At 52.7% G+C, this 18,162-nt stretch overlaps 2 protein-coding genes across 8 annotated transcripts in view; one reads left to right on the forward strand and one right to left on the reverse strand.

Annotated features, from left to right (window-relative positions):
• Positions 1–18,162, reverse strand: part of CABIN1 (calcineurin binding protein 1) — a 152,254-nt gene that overhangs the window by 80,175 nt on the left and 53,917 nt on the right. For all 7 annotated transcript variants that reach the window (XM_027576452.2, XM_027576447.2, XM_027576451.2 and 4 more), the window contains 6 exons: positions 16,363–16,524; positions 15,372–15,578; positions 15,004–15,149; positions 10,601–10,862; positions 4,582–4,842; positions 1,356–1,507 (listed from right to left, as the gene is read on the reverse strand). In XM_027576452.2, coding sequence (XP_027432253.1) covers positions 1,356–1,507; positions 4,582–4,842; positions 10,601–10,862; positions 15,004–15,149; positions 15,372–15,578; positions 16,363–16,524 — 1,190 coding nt within the window. The remainder of the gene's footprint in view (positions 1–1,355; positions 1,508–4,581; positions 4,843–10,600; positions 10,863–15,003; positions 15,150–15,371; positions 15,579–16,362; positions 16,525–18,162) is intronic.
• On the forward strand, positions 12,179–12,976 carry LOC113912763 (eukaryotic translation initiation factor 4E-binding protein 1-like). Its single transcript, XM_035723927.1, has one exon. It carries the CDS (start codon positions 12,180–12,182, stop codon positions 12,534–12,536), a length of 357 nt encoding a protein of 118 aa, XP_035579820.1. The 5' UTR covers position 12,179; the 3' UTR covers positions 12,537–12,976.

Here is an 18,162-nt window from a genome sequence, read left to right on the forward strand (position 1 = left end):
AGGGACTTGTCACATTTTAGCCTATATGTTTATATATTGCCAGAATTTTCCACAACTAGAATATAATTCATGTATTGTTTGTATAATTTAATAATTTTTCTTAAAGATTTATTTATTTGAGAGAGAGAGTGAAGAGAGAAAGCATGAGTGGGGGGAGGGGCAGAGAGAGGAGAAGCAGACTCCCCGCTGAGCAGGGAACCTGACATGGGGCTCAATCCTGGGACTCTGGGATCATGACCTGAGCCGAAGGCAGACGCTTAACTGACAAAGCCACCCAGACGCCCCTATAATTTAATCATTTTTAAAAGGTTTATTTATTTGAGAGAGAGAGGGAGAGCGAGCACGTGCATGAGCGAGGGGGAGGGGCAGAGGGAGAGGGAGAGAATCCCAAGCAGACTCCCCGCTGAGCATGGAGCCCGCCACGGGGCTCAATCCCATGACCGTGGGATCATGACCTGGGCCGAAATCAAATCGGACGCTTAACTGAATGAGGTACCCAGGTGCCCCAATAATTTTTTTTTTTAAAGAGTTACGATCAATAAAAGAGAACATCATTGTACGAGGGGGCCCTTTGTGACTAAAAAGCATACACCTATAATTTCTAGGGCATACCACACCCACCTGGGTGACCTGCCACACGCATGCCCAACTCATTCCCATAAGACAATGGGCCTCAAGGACAGAGCCTGGGCGCAGGTCTCTCTGGCACTTGGCTGAGCCCTGCACAGTGCCCAGCCAGGTCGGGGCAAAGAGGTGAGGCAAGCTGAGCTAAAGCTCCAAGATGTGGACACCGGGGCAAAAGAAGTCTGGGCCACAATCAAGGGGAGGCCCAAGGGTCCTCCCTGGCCCAGGGAAGGGACCACACCATGGCCCTAGCATCCCCACGCTCTCTGGCACCACAGGAAGAGCCTCCAATGCCCCTCTCTGCTTCTTGGGAGAACAGGCAGCACACAGGCCCTAACAAGGCCCCATTCTTGGGAGAGGCCATGGAAAAGGACCCAGGAGTAAGAGCCTGAAACGTGAAAACTGCTTTCCTACAGTGTTCTGCATAGAACAGAGCTGTGCCCCAGCGGGGAGAGGGAAGGAGCTGGCTTCCCCCTAGGACCTTCCCCTGAGAGTGGGGTGGCACCGGGCATGGCCCCAGCGCAAGGTGACCTGGGATTGCACACTCAGCCTCTCCTTCTCAGTTTCAACAGAAATAACTCAGACTAGCAATCAGGAGTCTCCAGATGAGTTACAGAGGCTGAATGAGCTCTGATTTACTCAGCAGCAACCCCCCCTGAAAGCCACTTTGTGGTAAATGAGCCATCAGGGTACATATGGGGTAAGTTGCTGGGTGAAAGCATGCTACTCACTTCTCTGAAGCTTTGGGCGTATTCTTCTCCTCGCCCCTGGCAAAGGGTCCTTCTGCAGCCTCCTTCATGAAGTTGACCAGGACCTCTGCACTGACCCCAGAGTCGGACTTCCCCAGGAGCTTTAAGATGGAAGCATGGAGCCGGAAGTACACCTAGGAGAATGATACTTGGGTGTGAGCAGCCCTCCCAGTTGCTAAGGTTCATTCCACAGGCCAGTTGGCCACACTGGAAAAGAGCCCCTGACCAAGGAGACAGGCCACCACACACTGCCTTTTTTCACTCACTTTTAAACCAGCCAACCTATAAGTCATTCAAAGCAAGCTCTGACAATTAAAATGGACATGAACCCTCAGGGGTCCAGCTTAAATGGTTAGCCAGTAACGCAGGCAAGTAGTGGTAAGACAATGAGAGTAACAGCCCTCAGCCCCGCTCACTGGGCACCTCCTCCTACCACAGCCCCTACCACCCTCTGTGGCCCTCTCTCCTGGCGCCCATACAAAGGGAGCCTCCACACCTGTCTCCCACTGCACTGCGGACTCCCTGAAGTGAAGAACAGCTGACTTCTGTTTGTGTGCCCGCAGCTGGGCCAGCCAGGTACCATAGGCCTGGAGAAGCTTGCCCCGGGGGTGCAGGACGGGTAGGAGGCACGCTGCACCATTCGGGGCCTGTGCTTTTCTTCATTTCCTTGAGTCCTCACTGAAATCCTTCATTTACAAATGTGTAAGGTAAGTTGCCCAAAGCCCCAAAGCCCCACAGCCAGCAAAGCCCAGGGCCAGGTTAAACTCAGGTCCCCCCTGCCCTCTACTTCTCCCAAGTGCACACCGCATCACACACAGGCACCTCCACAGTGACTTGGCCTGACCTTTGCACCCAGAGGTGGGTGCAATGGGGGCCCCTGCCTGTGGCACAGACTCCCACAGATGGCACAAAGGATGTCACCAAGACTGGGATCCCCTGTAGCTGCAGGCCCTGATTAACCAGCCTCCCCTCACCCAGAGGTGGTTCTCAAGAGACGCTGCCAAGGACCCACTCGGGTGAGATGCCAGGTGGTCCGCCCAGGCAGCACTCTCAAGGGGGCATCCTAGACAGAGGCGCCCGCACCCAGAGCCCCTCCACCTCTAGCCCGCCTGCGGCCCCCAGAGTGATTAGTCCACCAAGTCCATTTTCAGCCACAGAAAACCTCTGAGGCCCCCACACACGTGCAGGTGGCTCCTGCTGGAGAAACACAGAGTGTTTCAACTGGCAAAGTTTAACCAAGTGGCAGGTTCAGTATTCTGACTGAAGGTTCAACAGCAAAGGTGAATTTTCACCAGGGCAGGGATAAAGTCTTAAGAGAAATGTCATTTTTAAAGCAGCTGAGTGCTCATTCGCCTGAGAGCCAGCACAGTGCGCTAGGCCTCAGTTCCTCACCTCAAAGTCCCAGGGCCCCAGAGGGATACCATCCTGCCTGCTCATTGGTTCCAACAGGCAGCAGCAGAAGCCAAATGTCAAAGAAACAGCATGGAGGAAAACAGGGTTGTCGTCTTCCTGAGAGCTGGACCACCTCCCCTACACCAGAGATGCTGCACGGGGGCCCTGGGCTCAGGAGAGCCGGCCCCAACCGCCCTTCTCTTCTGCTGCTGACTTAGAGCAAGTCACACCAGCTCTCTGGGCCTCAGCCTCCTTAGCCCCAAAGCGGAAGTCCTCCAGGGACAGGCCCATGAGCCTGAGTGGAAAGCACGAAAGAGCTGTGATAGGAAGGGCGTGGGACCTGGGGCTGGGAATGGCAGGAGCCTGGAAGCTGCCGAAGACGGACATGCTCAGTATGAAACTGCGCTTCCACATTTCACCATGAACCCTATGCATGTGGCCCCGACGGTTGCTGCCAACCACTCGGCATGAACCATTTTTCAAAGGCAAATTTATAAAAATGAGACTTTTTTGCTTGCTCACACAATTAGCAAATATTAAAAAGAGGGAAAACATGGTTGAGGGAAAACAGACATGCTCATAGATCAGTATAACCTTTCAGGGCAATAAGAAATTGTGGATGTAACATTAAAAGACCCTTGGAAATACTCCTGTAAGTGCTCCCTGACATGCAGGCCAGCCCCTGTCTGCACCCTGTTGAGGAAGAAGTGGAAAAGAAGGCCAAACCCATGAAGGAGGAGTTGGACAAATAAGATATCCAGCCAGACTGGAGGGCCCAGGGGCAGGGAAGGAAGCCGACAACGTCTTGCACTACATCTTGTCTAGTGAAAAATGCCAGGTGCAAAATGATAAAATGTTACTGTGTATCTATAATGTTAACAGGGGGAAAATCTAGAACAATAAGGACATGCCCAAACTGTTAACAGGGATTATTGGGTTGGGGGACTAGGATCACCAGGAACTTTAGTTTTTCATTTTAAACACTTGTGAATGTTGGATTCTTATATATATTTTTTAACCATGAAAATGTGTTAGTTTTATAATCAGAAAAAAAACACCAAGGCAGACAAGGCATAAGCAGCAAGCACATTCTGCCCCAAACTCCAAAAAGCTTGCCTGGCACAGGGGACCAGCAGGGGCTGGGCACCGCAGCCTCAGAAAGGGCAAAGCTAATGTGCTCAGGAAGCAGCGAGGCCTGGGTCGGGCCAAGCATACATGGATCCTCACCCATGCAGTTTCCTCCCTACAAAACGTGCTGATTGCAGTCTCCCAGCCTGCCTCCCAGCACTGCCCTGAGCATCGGAGGAGAGCATGGTATGAAGTGCTCCAGAAATCATAAAAGCAAATCTGAGCAGTAAACAACTGCTCTTCTCTTGAGGAGCAGCACAAGACCCCAAATCTGGGGCCAAGAGAGCAGGCTACCCCCTCCCCTCGCCCCCCAGCCCTGTCCTGCCAAGCCGGGTGCTCTGGGCTCAGCCTGTGCCCTTGCCAGGAACAAGGGCACCAGGAAACGCTGTGCCGCACTGACATCCTCACCGAATCAGGTTCCGGCAACCTGCACGTGCTAAGGAGGAAAGGCAATTTTCTTCTGGGAGAGACAAACAAAACACTCGCTCTCCCAGAAAGGATGGTAAGCACCACTTAGAAGAGAGAGGAAAGGCTGCTTTAATTTCATTGCACACAGAGCTGCTGAACACAGAGAAGTTTCCAACAGGTTGCATGGGAGTCACTGGGACCTCATGCCCCATCCCCAGGGAGACAGGGAGACTGGCCCGCCCCTGCCCTGGTTCCCCGCCCGGCGCCGGCACGGTGTCACCTCCAGGGCCTCCATGGCCAGCTCAGGGGGATTGTGGTAGTGGATCTTCTTGGGGTAGCGGGCGGCCTCCTCGTGCAGGTAGTGGCCGGCCTGTCGGTAGTGCAGCAGGTACACAGCGGGCGGCTGCTGCTGCTTCTCGGCAACCTTGCCCAGCATGTAGTGGATGAGCCACTCCTCCTCGTCACCGTCACCCTCGCAGCGGGCTGCGGACGTGAAACAGTGCCTGGCTGTCTCCAGCATGCTGTCGCGCCGGCCCTCCATCTGGAATGAGAGCGCGAGACCAGGCTGGGCCAGGCCCGGGGCCCGAAACTGCGCAGGACCATGCCTTATCCTTCGGGAGGCCCTGCTGTCTTCTTTGCAAAGTTACAATCCTCTCAACAAGCCTGACACACAGAAGTGCTGTCACCATTTCATAGCTGGGGACACTGAGTGTGGAGAGGCCACGGGAGCCGTGCGAGGCACACCTCAAGTAAGGCACAGAGCTGGACTGAAACCCATGTCTCCTCACGTCAACTCCAGTCTCCTTTCTTTTACCGTCCCCCTGCAGTATCTGTACCACACAGTTCAGGAGTTTATGAAGTACCTCCTGATCCCCTTCTACAGGTCCCAGTGGTGACCCTTACTACGGCTGCAGTGAGGTTCTCTGCCTGGGAGGGGGAGACAGCATGAGGCCGGGGCGGCCAGGAGAACCAGGTCAACAGCAGCTCTGCTGTGTCGGTCTGAGAATGCCAAGAGCCAGCACCAATGTTCTGAGCCCCCACCACAGGCGATGAGCACTTCGTTCTCTCCCCCGCTCACCAGGGTGGGAAAGCAGAGCTGGAGAGGGTGTGCACCCAACACCCAGCAACACAGCACTGGAGAGGGTACCATGGGACTTCTCACCCTGTCCTCTGCACCCTTCCAGAGGGACTCGGGGTACTTACAAAATGGCAGATTCCTGAGCCCCATCCAACACCCATGGCCTTGGAGCTGTGCCTCCAGCCACCCTCTCGCACACTGAAGGGTGGAAACAGCTAGGACAGAGGATCAGCTTCTAAGATGCTTTCCAACTCAGAGGATCACTTTTCCCAGTCCCTGTATAAGGGCTACGGGCCAGCACCTAAGCACTGTCCACGTGGAATGTCAGCCATCACGTGCCCTTCATCCCAGAGCTCCTGGGCTGGGACCTGGAATGAAGATTGCCCGTGTGGGGCTAGAGGGGCCACTGTTCCCAGAAGCCCAGGTCTCTGGCCCCTCATCTCCATGGCCCTAGCCCGACAGCAGGGAAACGGCGACCTCTTCTAGTCTCGCCTAGGGGCCTAGAGGAAGTGCTAAGCTCTGGCAAGGGCGCTGCCTGCCACCCATGGGAGGAGTACCCATGCCCCACTGAGCACAGGAAGGCTACTCTACGAACGTTTATCCAGCGGGCACTGAGCTACGGGAATCTCCTGCAGCAATGGCCCTGGGGCTGGCACAAAGAACCCCACCGCTCCGTCAAACACGTCTTGGGAAAGAAAATTACCACCTAGGAATCAAGACACCATCAATGGGTGAGATATGATAGGAAGAATCACAGTGGAGAGCCAGGACACAGCACAAGCCAAGTGACCCCATCGTACCCCTCCAAAATAAGATTCTGTAGATCTGTGTAAGTAAAAGGCAGCCACTTCACTGGAGTCCTGTTCTGACCGCTCTGTAGCCATGTGGCCTCAACCAAGTCACTAGCCCGTTGCCCACCCAGCTCTGCCACTGGGGCTCATAAAGCCACCTACTGAGAAAGGAAGGGCAACTGTGAAGAGCCCCAGCTGGTCTGGTACCACACAGATCCCCACCAAGAGGCCAAGCCCCTCCCTCCCCCACATAAAACACATGCTGCCAGAGTCCCAGTCCTCAGTAGGTGTGGCGGTCACAACACTTAAGACAGGAACAGAAGGGAGAGCCACTAAGGGTCCGCCATGTTCCAGAGCTCTGCCAGACACCCTCACACCACCTGTAAGGACAGGTTCAGCGAGATGTGCATCTGCCACTATGGCCCCTCATTCACCTCATGGCCAGGGTGCCTGGCCCAGGGCCGGCCCATGAGAGGGGCTAAGGAGGTGTCAGTTCTCACCACACTGCCACACAGGAGAAACGGTCAGCCTTCTTACAACCAAAACCACAGCAGGGACATCAAGTTCCTCCCTCAGGCCACACAGCTAGAAGGCTCTGGCTCCAAAGAGTACCAAGGCTCCTCTGCCCTTGCCTGAGAATTGACAAGGGAAACCACTGGTTTTCCTGTAACACACCCCTTTGGCAAGTTTGCAGGCAGAAGCTAAAGTGCACAGCTGTCAACATGTGTCCTACAGCTCATCTGATCAGGCACAATAAACCCAAACTGCTCTAGCAACCAAGGGGCTGTGTCCCCATGACATACTTCAGGTAGAAAACTGCCTTACCAGGGGTGGAAAAAAAAAAACAGGAGGCACAGGGCAGCCCTGCGAGGCAGTTTTCACCCTGGGCAACAATGCAAAACCTCCTTCCTTCCCTGCTTGCTGGGACACCTGCACGCCTGGTGGATTTCCATCTCTCTCCTACCACCCCCAACACTCTGGCAAGATGGCTTGGGAGCCCAGTTTCAGGCCCTGAACTACCTGGGCCACTGGCTTCCAAAGATCAGAATGGAGTTCAGCCACAGAGGCCACGAGCTATGCAGGAGAAAGAACAGGCAAGGGGAAGAGGTGTGCAGGGAGTCAACCTGGGTCTCCTGTCTGTCGCCCACTTTCTGCCTTCCCTGCCCCTTCCTGGGGGAGCCAAAAGTTCCCTCCTCTTGGGGAGCTCTACAAACAAAACCCTCAAGTACCAATGGCAGAAAGGGCATTCTGATTTCTCATATTTACTTCCTGGAAAACCTCTATTCTGCTAAATCCTACTGGGCTTCACTGGTGGAGGACGAGAGAAAGAAGCCCAAGGTCCGTGCTCCACCCACCCCAGTGAGTCCCAGCAGAGGGTAACATTGTTCCTGGTGCTACCAGGGACTTGGTTCCGAGCCTGCTCAGCCCTGGGGCTGCTACACTAGAAACAGAATGGAGTAAGGGGCCTCTGCATAGGACGGTCACAATCAAAGAGGGTTGCATGGCGTGAGTAGAGCTCAACAACGTGGTGGCTGAATGAAAAGGAAGCTCAACAGCCATACACAGCATGACAGCATTTAGGCTAGAAGAACAGGTAAATAACGGCATTCTTTCCAGGAGTACATGTATACATAAGAAAGAGTGTTTGTTTAAAGTCTGGAAAGATACAAGCCTAACTGTAGGTTGCTCTGAAGCAGGAATGAAGGGACTAAAAGCGGGGGTGGGGGATGGGGAGGAGCCAAAAAGATTTTAGCTTTGTCCTTACTGTGGCAGTTTTTTTTTTTTTTTTTTTTAAGATTTTATTTATTTATTTGACAGAGAGAGACAGTGAGAGCAGGAACACAAGCAGGGGGAGTGGGAGAGGGAGAAGCAGGCTTCCCGCTGAGCAGGGAGCCCGATGTGGGACTCGATCCCAGGACCCTGGGATCATGACCTGAGCCGAAGGCAGACGCTTAACGACTGAGCTACCCAGGCGCCCCGTGGCAGTTGTTTTAAAGAAGGTGTTTCTTCTATGACTGAAGAGTGGTTTCTATAACGGAGGCGATGGTTAAAACAGGGCCATGCTGCTCTTCTCTTGCCCATTTTCTTCCAGGGTTTGGCCCTGTCACAGAACCCAACACCTGTCCTTGCCCCGTGGCCACACTACCCTTCCCGCCGCCACCTTTGTCCTCTGCCACTGGTGCCAGGCTCGTCCCCAGGATACCACCCAGGGAGCCTGCGCAAGGGCAGCTTCTGACTGTGAGTTCCCGACGGGGCCTTTTAACAAGCTCCCCAGTCCCCCTGAAAGGTTCTGATGCCCAGTCATGTGGGGGAGCCACTGTTCTCACTGGCCTGTTAGGCTTCATGCGCTCTGGGCAGACACAGAGAGAGGGACAACCTGAGGGCCGAGGTGCCCAGAGTCCGGCCCCCTGAGACAACCCTCCGGGTGCATGGGCGGTGGCACACAGAGCTCATGGGAAGAAGATGAGGCCACCGGCATTCCTCAAACAACACCGAGGTAGAGCCCCAGGTCGCCCTTGCCAAGTGTGGGTGATGTGTGGAGACCCGGAAATGTGTGAAGAGAGAAGGGGATTTTAGCCTTTTTGTGGCTTTCTCAAAGTGTACCATATAGCACTCCGATGTCCGGCAGGACCTCATGTGGGAACTCCGAGGCCCCCAAGGCAGTCACGACAGCATGGGAACAGTCGGATTCCGCTCGTGCTCTTCCAGCATAGTCCCCCAGCGCTTTCACGGACACCCATCCCCACCCACCTCACTCCCTTCATTCTGTGGCCAGTCTCTTGCTGATTTCTGTACCTCATCTGATGGTATAACGCAGATCTACTGCAAACATAAATGGCAAATTTTGCAAAAGATGTGGGATTTCATGAAATCGATGAAAATAATGGGGACAAAGCCTTTATACATGAGCACCAGGCACATTTAACGTGGTTTACAATCTCCCAAACGGAGGACAACTGGTCAAGGAAGAGACCGTAACACACTCTTCTAAGGCACAAAGACATTAGCGAATCCTGTGAGAGGGAAGTAGTCCTCGAGCATTTCTGCAAAGGTAGCTGCCTAAATTTATGCTGCTGAGGTGAAGGGGCATCATAGCATGCTATCCTAAAACTGTTGGAAAATTAAGCTCCCTCCAAGCCAACCAAACTCAGTCATTCCTGGTTTGTTCAAAGAATTAACACATCCTTGCAATTACCACCAAAGTCCTAGTAAGGTAAGATTTAGGAGTTAATTTCATCATTCTTTAATTACGAAGGTAAAGTCCCAATCACACCTTGTAGGCACTATTCACTAGGATAACTGAGTCCCACTGTGAGTAGATTCGCTTTGTGACTCTTTGCTAGAGCTGATTGCCCTCAAATAGCAGCCCCTCCCCCTCACACACCCCTGCTAGTGGGTAGGGATGTCGCCCAGGTACAAAAGGGGCCACTGCAGGAGGGTGACATTTATGTCATTATTACATTCCCACTTACGCTTTTCCATACCAATTGAATTTTTAATGCTAAGGACACCTCACTTCTATATAAAATCAGTAAAAGCAACAAAGAGCTGTCACCTCCTTGCACAAGGCTAGGACTTCCCCTACTTAGCACAATGTGGGAAGGTCAGGGTCATCACGAGGCCAAGCACTCTGGAAGCCTGTGACCTGCCTCTGAAGGGTCGCAGGGGCCGGGGGTAGGGGGCTGGGCATGACAACAGAGGCCCAATCTCAAGGACGAAGGGGCTGTCAGGATGGCGGCACAGCCATAGCTGAGAGTCCCACTGACAGGACTGCTCTCACCGAGTTCCCATAACAATCCAATGGCAGCATTAACAAGGCCATTATCTTGTTTAGATTTTGACCGCATATGATCACTGCAAGAAACAGTCCCCTTCGGTACTCTGCTCTCCTAGAAACCCTTCTGGACCATGGCATCTTATTGCCACACCGGCCTTAAACATGTCGGTGGGACTCCTTCACTTCCAAGTCAAGGAGGCAAGGGTGCCCTGCTCAACAGAGACCTCAGTCTAGACATCCAGCGACCCGCACTAGGGGCACCCCCTACCACGGCGGACCTCGAAATTCCCAACACAGTGTCAAAAATTTTACAAGTACTCAGGAAGTTCCTTTGAAGGAACAGGGAAGAGACACAACTACTTCTGGTGGCCAACACCCCTCCCCTGCTTCTCCACTGCCAGGAAACTGATGGCTGACCAGCTAGATAAAAAGAGCCTGGCTCTAAATTCACCGACACCAGACTAGGTGTCTAAAGACCCAGGACCAAGCTGTCACTGACCATAGTATGGCTTCAGTCTCAAGAGAATCATCTGTGAGCTCACAGCAGGGTTGTGAGGACAAGTGCAAGGAAAGGACAGGACAGAACTTTGCCACCTGAGGGCACTTCAGTCAGAGAGCAGCACGGCAGCCCCTCGGCAGAGCCCCGCCTCACCTGCTGCACCAGCTCGGGGGGCAGCTCAGCCCGCCACTGCTTCAGCTGGCGTGAGGCGAAGGAGTGCAAGGCGTAGGACATGGTTCCATACTCGATCCACAGGGAAAGGTTGGAGCTGTCAATTTCCAGGGCCCGCCGGAAGCAGTTCAGGACAGGCGTGGCATGCTTCCAGATGGGCCCATCACTCTTCAGTTCATTGGAGTTCAGCTTGTCCTGAATGCGACTGGCCCGGGCCAGAGCCATGCCTGCCCAGGAATCAAACCTGTGGTCACGACAAAAGCACCAGTAAACACACCACTGCCCTTACAGCACCGCAGACATGATAGCCTGCGGGGCGGCGACCCCGGGGATTTGTGGGAGCCCGTCTCCCAGGCCAGGGCCCAGAGCCCAGCTCCACCACCCAGTGACACCATGTCTCTGAGCTATGAAATATGGCTAAGAAAACACACCTCACTGGGGCATCTGGGTGGCTCAGTCGGTTTAAGCATCTGCCTTCAGCTCGGGTCATGATCCAGGAGTCCCAGGATCGAGCCCTACATTGGGCTCCCAGCTAGGCAGGGAGTCTGCTTCTCCCTCTGTCCCTCCCCCTGCTCCTTCTCTCTCTCCCTCACTCATTCTCTCTCAAGTAAATAAATAATAAAAATCTGAAAGAAAAAAAAAGAAAACCCACCTCAAGAGAGCACAGCTGCTGGGACACCACAAGACATGTATCTTAGGTCATCCAGCACCTCACAGGTACTCAGGAAGTGTTCTAAGAGGATCCCCACCAACTCGAGCCCAAACTGTGCTCACCAGCACTGTGGGCTCTTGGACTCTGCTCCCTTTTGCTTCCTTGCTTGGAAGGGTTACCTATAGAATGTCTCTGATGGAAAGGAAAAGGGGTGCTTTACAAAGCATTGCCCATCCAAGGTGATAGAGAGGCTCCTATCTTGCTGCCACCTCACCTAACCCCTCACTGGTAGCACCTGCCATCAACACACCCACTGACCAAAAGCATGGGGCAGCCAAGACCCTGAAAACACAATCAGGTAGCTTCTACATGGTTCTCCCTCTGGGACCTTGACCAGATCCTGCCCTCTCCAGCTGAGTTCCCAGCAGCGAGATGGAGAGCGAGGGGACCACAAGACGGCTAAGACCCCACTGCTCTGAGATCGCCTGAAAGAAAGTAGTAGGGAAAACGCAGAAGGTTCTCTGAGATGAAGAGCAAGGCTAAGATGATTTCTGGGCACTTGGGAGAGTGAAATTTCCTGAGTGTGAGTACAGACAACAGAAAAGGCAGCAATCACATGACAGATGCTACCCTCCGTGAACACTAACAATTTTTGACCCACTGCTATACTAACTTTAAAACTGGCTAACTGGCTTCCTGGACTATTTGACAGTCTCTAAGGCATTATGTAGGGACACAGCAAACTTATGAAGCTCACACGTGCTTCTGCCATACTCCAGGCACCTGGAGATGAGAAAGTGCAAACAAAGGAGCAGTAAAGAGGCCTGAAGGCTTAAATGGTAACCAGGGATAGCAAAAATGAAGGCTTCAGGGCCACGCTCCGGCTGCAGGCGCAGCGCGCGGGAGACCATGTCCGGGGGCAGCAGCTGTAGCCAGACCCCAAGCCGGGCCATCCCCGCCACTCGCCGGGTGATCCTCGGCAATGGCGTGCAGCTTCCGCCCGGGGACTACAGCACCACCCCCAGCGGCACGCTCTTCAGCACCACCCCGGGAGGTACCAGGATCATCTATGACCGGAAGTTCTTGATGGAGTGCCGGAACTCACCTGTGACCAAAACACCTCCGCGGGACCTGCCCACCATTCCCGGAGTCACCAGCCCCACCAGTGAGGAGCCCCCCACAGAGCCCAGCCAGAACCACCTGCGCAACAGCCCAGAAGATAAGCCGGCCGGTGGTGAAGAGTCACAGTTTGAGATGGACATTTAAAGGACCAGCCATTGAATCGAGCAGTGCCTCTGGGCCCCCCACCCCGGCCCTTCTCGGGAGAGAAGTCACACCAGTCAGGCCTTTTGCGAGTCCTCATCCTGGGCAGGCGTTGAGCATGGGGTTGGCCATCCTGACTCTCCGCTCCCTCACTCAGGGCACCTTCTCCCCCTTCCTCTTTGTGAACACCAGCGGATACCTCCATGTGCCTTCATTCATGCAGAAGCTGCCACCCTAACGGGAGTGACTCTCATGAGCACACCCTGCAACCCAGGGCCAGGATTGGATGTGGAGGAGCCCTTCAGCTCTTCCAGCCCCATCCTCTGGGGGCGCACCCACCCCTTCCTTAGGTTGGTGTGTGTGGGAAAACTCCCCTCCCCCTTCTTCCCCAAGAGAGGAAATAAAAGCCACCTTTGCCCTAGGGCCAAAAAAAAAAAAAAAAATGAAGGCTTCAGCCCCTGTGTGGAGGTCCTGAGTATACCCTTTCCTCCTCAGGGCCTGGGGATCCAGGGCTCTGCTCAGGTCACCTCCAGGAGGAAGCATGGCGGTAGGTGTCAAGCTCCCCTCCAGACGGTGGGAACCCTGTCAGGGACTTTCTACCAGGGCCAGCTCCTTCCACCTTAAGCCTTCAGCAACTCCCTCTGCCCTTGCCTTGAGGGAAAGGACCACATCACGGTGTATGCCCAAACGCCTGCATGAGTACCCAAATGGAAACCACTATGCACAGTCACAAACATGAGTAACCAAGAACACAGACACATCATCATAAAACCTCAAAATGCTCCTCTATGTGTCAACAAAAGCAAAGTCCTGACGTGGGTTCTTGATTCTAGCAGAGCAGTATACAACCCACACTTGGGGAATGCTGACCCACAGGGACAATGGGGGCCAGCCCAAGGGCCAGTGATGCCATGAACTCAGGAGGAGGAAGTGTCCAGAACCTGTGCGCTGGGCTCTTAGACTCATGCAGGGCAGGCCTGCTCCTAGCACTGGGCCCAGAGTTGTTTCTTTGGCAGAGGGATGAGCTGTATTGTGGCCTACTCCCATCTTGTCCCCCCAGATGCCACTCTATGAAATGCCTGGCCAAGGCAGCCTAATCCCAGCTGAGCAAGAGCAGTGGAAGAGTGCAATGAACACAGGTCGAGAAAAGCCATTGCTAGCATCCTCATAAGACTCTGTTTTCCCCACAGGAACCACCAACAAACACTGTGGCCAGAACACTCCACCATCCACCCAGCTGTCTGTCATGGGCTTCACCTGTATCTAGAGGGCTCAGAAGATTTAAAGAAAAAACCAGTATCCGAACTTCCATCTTAACTAGCACAGAAGATGAGACTGAGCCCAAGTCATCCCTGACGTCAGCCTGCTACATAGGGCTGGAACGAAGGAGGGCCCAGGAGTGGGCTACCAAGTTCCTCCTGGCCCTGGGACCAGTCCTCACAGGACATCCCACCTCTCTGGCAGGGCTCTGAACAGGTGCACGTATAGGTTCGAATGAGGCCCAGCTGAGCTGTCATGAACCTCGTCTTATAGCCCACGTGGCTGTTGGGTGAGAGGTGCCATGCCAAGCTCCCACTTCCCCATGGACAGGTGGGTTTTATCACCCTTACTTTTCAGATATGGAGGTAGCAGTACAAGGGAGGTGACTGCTCGCTGTCTAGAGCTGTGAGCACTCAGCCGGCCTGAGCCACCACACTGGCCTACAGTGACCCCAGAGAGGACATCCAGGGCCACTGGCACATGGCTCCCTGCCTGGAGGAAACCAGAGGCCGAGCAACAGGGGGTCTGGGAGAACCTTTCCCCCAAGCTACAGAAGTTGTGTAAACTGGCTTCCCCATTCAGACCCCAGCCCCTCTCCCCTGGGCCAGGTGGATCCTGACAAGGTGGAGCTCGCCGGTTTCGCCTGAGGGTGGGCAGCCACTGTGGCCTGGCCCCTGAGTACTCACCTACAGATACCACTCTGGACCCTTCAGACACAAGGCTTACCTTGACCCCAGGCTAACCTCCTAGGTGTGGCAGCTATGAGAAAATGTTCCCTCTCAATCAAATGAATCAGACTTTATGAGTAGGGCCCTTACCCCCAAATAACAAAACAACCATAACTAAAGACACAGAGAGCACATCAGCCCACTTCCCAGGGCCAGAAGCCAGGAAAGGAGACAGTACACAACCAACAGGATGGAGCCAGGTGGCATCCCCTTCCCCTGCTGGCCTGGACCCTGGACTCATACCTTCTCTGATCCCAACGCTCATCCCAGGCACCTTCTGGAAAGAAGGCTTCTTCATTGCTCTTCTTTTTATGAAGAACTTATCTTTCCCAAAAACTGCAGAGTGCTAAACACACTTTCCCATTCCTTTTTCCCTGGTCTCTCTGCTAGGGCAGGGAAACCCCAAACTGGCCCAGTGAGGAGCTTACTGAGCTGGAGTCACCCCAGCCCTCCGTGCCTGACCCTGTGCCCAGGCCACTGACCTGTTGGGGCAGATACAGATGTCGTGCATGTAGAACTTGATGGCCTTGGACTGCTCCTTGTTTTTGAAATGGTAATCAGCCAGGAGGTAGTAGAGCTCATTCACCACCGGAGGGGAGGGGTCGGCCCCTTCTGGAAGGCAGGGCACCTAGCAGGTGAAGGACCAAGGATAAGGAGAGATGGAGTCAGGGTTTCAGATGTGACCAGTCAGGCTGTAAACCCAGGACCATGCACATTAGCACAGGACAGACCTTAGGCTTCTCATGGCCCTGACTTCTGGTATAAAGCAAGCAAAGAAGCCAAGGTGCATAAACAGCAATGCTGGAGGAAAAAAATGACAGGACACAGCCCCATCACACTCAGTTCCTACCTCAGTTGAGGCGCCCTCAATGTAGGCGGAGACTTTGTCCAGGCTCAGCGCTGGCCTCTCTGTGCGGGGCACAATGGTGGCGATTCTCTTCAAAAGGTTGGCCAAATCAGCAGACACAGTGCTGGTCTTGTAGCTGTCAAATTCAGGAAGGGTCTTGGGCTTAAAATACTCAAACATAAACAGGGCGTCCTCCCATATAAGGTCCACCTTGAGAAAAGACAGAAGGCAGATCATAGTGCAGTCAGGGTTAAAGCAGAAAGGGAAAAGTTCTTCCATGGGAAAAACACAGACGAGGTTACAATATATTAGAGTTTAGAAACAGACCTGTATACCCTTAAAATTTTGCATACCCACTGTAATCCCCGAAACCAAACGTCTGAAGAACAGAAGAGTAAACTGGCATACGCCCAAGTCTTTATAGAGACAAATATTGGAAACTGAGGGCTGCACTCTGTGAGTCCATGTGGCCAAGCCAGAGGGTAGGTTCAAGCACGAGTGGGGACTGTGGCCAGGCCACTGACCCTCTCCCTGAGCCTCAGCTACCCCACTGCTTGCTCTGGACCAGGGTGGTTCTGCATTCTGTATGGTGCCCTGTGCGGGCCCTGCCCAAGTAGCTTACATTCAGGGGATGGAACTGGTAAGATTAGAGAATAAATGACGAGCCATGAGGTAATATACCCAACACTGCTCTGAAAACCAAACAAGAACAAATGAAAACCTCTAAAGAATTATTTGTATTATACAAATTGGAAAAAGAAATCCTTTGAAAATTGCCATGCTGTGCTTTTGAATGATTAGTCAACATTTGCGAAAAGGTAGTTTTTGCAAGGAAAACCCTTTTCCTGTGATCAGACTACGTCAGACCAGTCTCATTCTTCTGGTGCAAGAGCTATGCGTCTGATGTCCTTAAAGAGTGCTCAGACCCCCTGCTTCTCTGAGCCCCACTCCTCTGCGCAGGGGCAGGTGCGGGGGGTCTGGGCAGCACCCTCACCTGCTGGGCCGAGTGCTCCTCCAGGTACCTGGCCTTGCTTTTCTTGCTAGGGAAGCTGTACAGGCAGTAGAAGCACTGCTCCAAGGCTGTCTCCAGCTCCTCCTTGTAGGGGTGTGTGTCTTCCGAGGCAGACGCAGCAAGCTCCTTCTGGAGAACTCGTACCTATGGTAGGCAGGAAGAGATGCCTTAGAAGGCCCATAGCTTCCCTGGCACAGTGGGACCCCTGGGAGACCACCACTCTGTCAACTCTGTCAACCTGAGGAGGCCGTGTCTGTTGGGCCTGTTTCCTGGAAAGGGCCTATTTACCCTCACAGGAGCCATTCTGGGCGCAGCTCTGACATGACCTCCTGAGGAGCTTGCTGGCCAAGTCAGTGATCTACCAGCTGCTAGAAGGAGATATTATACGCCCTCTGGGAACTTCTCTACTTATTTATTGGCCATTCATTTGCTTCCCAAATATTTACCGAGCACCTTCTCTTGCTAGGCACAGTGTGACACAGTCCCTGCTTTTAAGAAGCTCAGATTCCAATAGAGGGGCAGTTAAACAAGTGGTTAGAATGCAAGATGGTAAATCCCATTAGGGCTGAGGGAGTCTGAGAGTGACTCCCTCTCTCTCAGCATAAAGTATAAAAATACAGCACAAGATATATCCAAAGAAATAATATCCAAAATATAACCAAAACGCAAAATATATCCAAAGACGTAATAAATTGTCTCTCTCAGATAAAACATTAATAAGGATTATAGAGGATATAAACAACACAGTCAACAATCTCCATATATCTATGGAGATTAGTTATGCCCAACTGTTAGCAGCTACATACTCTTTTCAAGCATCCATGGGATTTTTACCAAAATAGACAAAAAGCACATCTCAACAAATACTAAAGACGAGATACGATACAGACCACATTCTCTGAACATAAGTCAGTAAAATCAGAAATCAGTATATAAAGGTAGTAAATACCAAATGTCAAAACTTACAGCATGCAGCTAAAAACGTACTTGGAGAAAACATAACCTTCAACACATGTACTAGAAGACTGAACACTGTCACTGAGTGGCCATCTAAGCACAGCGTAGTTCCAAGGACTTAGCGCAGGCCTTTCCCATATGCTTCTAAACACAGGTTGAAAAAGACTTAGACCTTAATGAAAGGAAGATGTTACTTGAGAGATGGTTTAAACACCATGTAATTTCAAGGGGGTAAGCGTATAGCTTTTCCCATAAGCTTCACACATAAATTTATAACACTTACATCTTAACAAAAGGAAGAAGTTACTGGGGTGCCTGGGTGGATCAGTTATTTGAGCAACTGAATCTTGATTTCGGCTCAGGTCATGATCTCAGGGTCGTGAAATCAAGCCCTGCATTGGGCTCCACACTCAGCAGGGAGTCTACTTGAGGATTCTCTCCCTCTGCTCCTCCCCCCGCTTGTGCGTGCTCTCTCTCTCGCTCACTCTCTCTCAAATAAGTAAATAAATAACTTTTTTAAGATTTTATTTATTTATTTGAGAGTACGCAAGTGAGAGAGACCCCACGCACGTGCATGCACTTGAGCGGGGGAGGGGCAGCAGGAGAGGGAGAAGCAGACTTCCGGCTGAGCAGAGAGCCTGACTTGGGGCTCAATCCCAGGACCCTGGGATCATGACCTGAGCCGAAGGCAGACGCTTAACCGACTGAGCCACCCAATCGCCCCAATAAATAATCTTTTTAAAAAAAGGAAGAAATTACTTGAAGGATGCTTTATACAGTGTCCTGTCAAACAATTCAGCAAATGTCTTTTCACACAGGCTTTTA

Source organism: Zalophus californianus, chromosome 14 (assembly GCF_009762305.2).
Source record: "Zalophus californianus isolate mZalCal1 chromosome 14, mZalCal1.pri.v2, whole genome shotgun sequence".
NCBI classification, from domain to species: Eukaryota; Metazoa; Chordata; class Mammalia; order Carnivora; family Otariidae; genus Zalophus; species Zalophus californianus.